Raw genomic sequence first — 1,514 nt, 5'->3', positions numbered from 1 at the left:
GTCCAACTCCTCCTAACACCTTGACCTGAGGAGAAATCTCATTTCTGTTGATTTATACAAGAGGATCTTAATTATCAATTACTAAATAATTACCTTTTTACTTCTAGTTTTGCTATGTAGCCCATGTGTCGCAGAATGCACAGTGCTCGTGTTTTTGTGGTAATTTGTCTTTGTTCTAATTTTAAAAATTAGCTTCAGTTTTTTAAACAGAAAGTTAGTTGAGGCCCCTAAAATATCATACTGCAGAAATCAGAGTTCTGTTGCAGACATGGAATTCAGTAGATTACTGTGTCTGTGAAGACCCTTTAGCTATGGGGTGGTTAGGAATACAGGGAAAAAAATACAAAAACATTAGTTACAAGCACTCATCTCTGAGTATATTTCAAATATGCCCTTTCTCCTTAAAACACACACCTATAAGACCTCGTTTTGTGTGCCAAACACATCTGCTTTACTATTGTTATAGCATTCTTATTGACAAAATATAAATGTGAAAGCAAGATTGGTAAAATAATTCTTTGGAAATATTGAAAATGAGATTTATCCACTGATCAAACACTTGTGAGTGTGAAATGTGATGTAGAGTTTTGGTGTGATAAGAGACCATTTCTTTTTAATGAACTTAGATGAAAATATTTTCGTGATGAACTTAGGATAAACAGTTCTATATTCTGTATACTTTGGCCTATAGAATTTTTAAAATCATGATTTTTTTTTCAGTGAATGTTCAAAATTTACCAGTTGCCCACTCTTGTCTTTGCTCTTCAGTGACATGAAAATAAGGAAAATGAACTTTAAGCCTGGAGGATGTGTATTTTTATCTAAAACAAGACTAGAAGATACTCACTGTAGTAATTCCTACTACTGTATTTGTGGGAAGAAACTGGATAAATTCCCTCATTAACTTTCCAACCAGAGTTAAAGGTAAAAGTGAAATGTGTTGATCCTTATTTGTTTCTTGTAATGATTCATGACTCCAACAAGCAAGTATTTTGATTACAGAACATAGTCTGCTGTGAAGAGAAACAAAGCTGCAAGAGCATTGGGACTGTTGTCTTGTATCTATCTTGACAGAACAGAGGCCATTTTCCTTCCTGTTGGAGACAGGACACATCTACTGTGGTGAATGTGTACCCTTTGCCCTAAAGCCTTCAGAATTGTGTACTTTCTGATTGCTTAAACTCCTATAAAACTGAATAAAGAACCCTCCACACACACACCCAAAAAAAAGACAGCCTGAGTTTCCATTAATGATAAGACAAATTGTCCCATGTGCTGGGATCAAAGGCGTGTGCTGTCACTGCCAGTCGAGACAAACTGTCTCAATTGAAAGTACAATTAAGAGAAGAAATTTCCTTGTACGCTTCGATTTCTCATGTTAGTTGATTACCATTTTGTTTTGTTTTGATTTTTGTTTCATGTAGAAGTTTTTCTCAATGGTATAAATGATTCCTTTGTCCATAAAATATAATATAAAACTTGGTGAACATTTGCAAGGGTAGGTCAAGGATATG

General features: G+C 34.5%; 1 protein-coding gene across 3 annotated transcripts in view; it reads left to right on the top strand.

The window, feature by feature from the left end:
• The window catches only part of LOC110295992 (killer cell lectin-like receptor 5), a 13,488-nt gene extending 12,584 nt beyond the window's left edge, over positions 1 to 904 (top strand). For all 3 annotated transcript variants that reach the window (XM_021164457.1, XM_021164458.1, XM_021164456.1), the window contains one exon: positions 769 to 904. In XM_021164457.1, the coding sequence (XP_021020116.1) occupies positions 769 to 904 (136 nt within the window). The remainder of the gene's footprint in view (positions 1 to 768) is intronic.
• Positions 905 to 1,514: the final 610 nt, after the last annotated feature.

This window comes from Mus caroli, chromosome 6 (assembly GCF_900094665.2).
Source record: "Mus caroli chromosome 6, CAROLI_EIJ_v1.1, whole genome shotgun sequence".
NCBI lineage: Eukaryota > Metazoa > Chordata > Mammalia > Rodentia > Muridae > Mus > Mus caroli.
The sequence above is the reverse complement of the archived record's forward strand: the minus strand, read 5'-3'. Positions and strand labels throughout refer to the sequence as shown.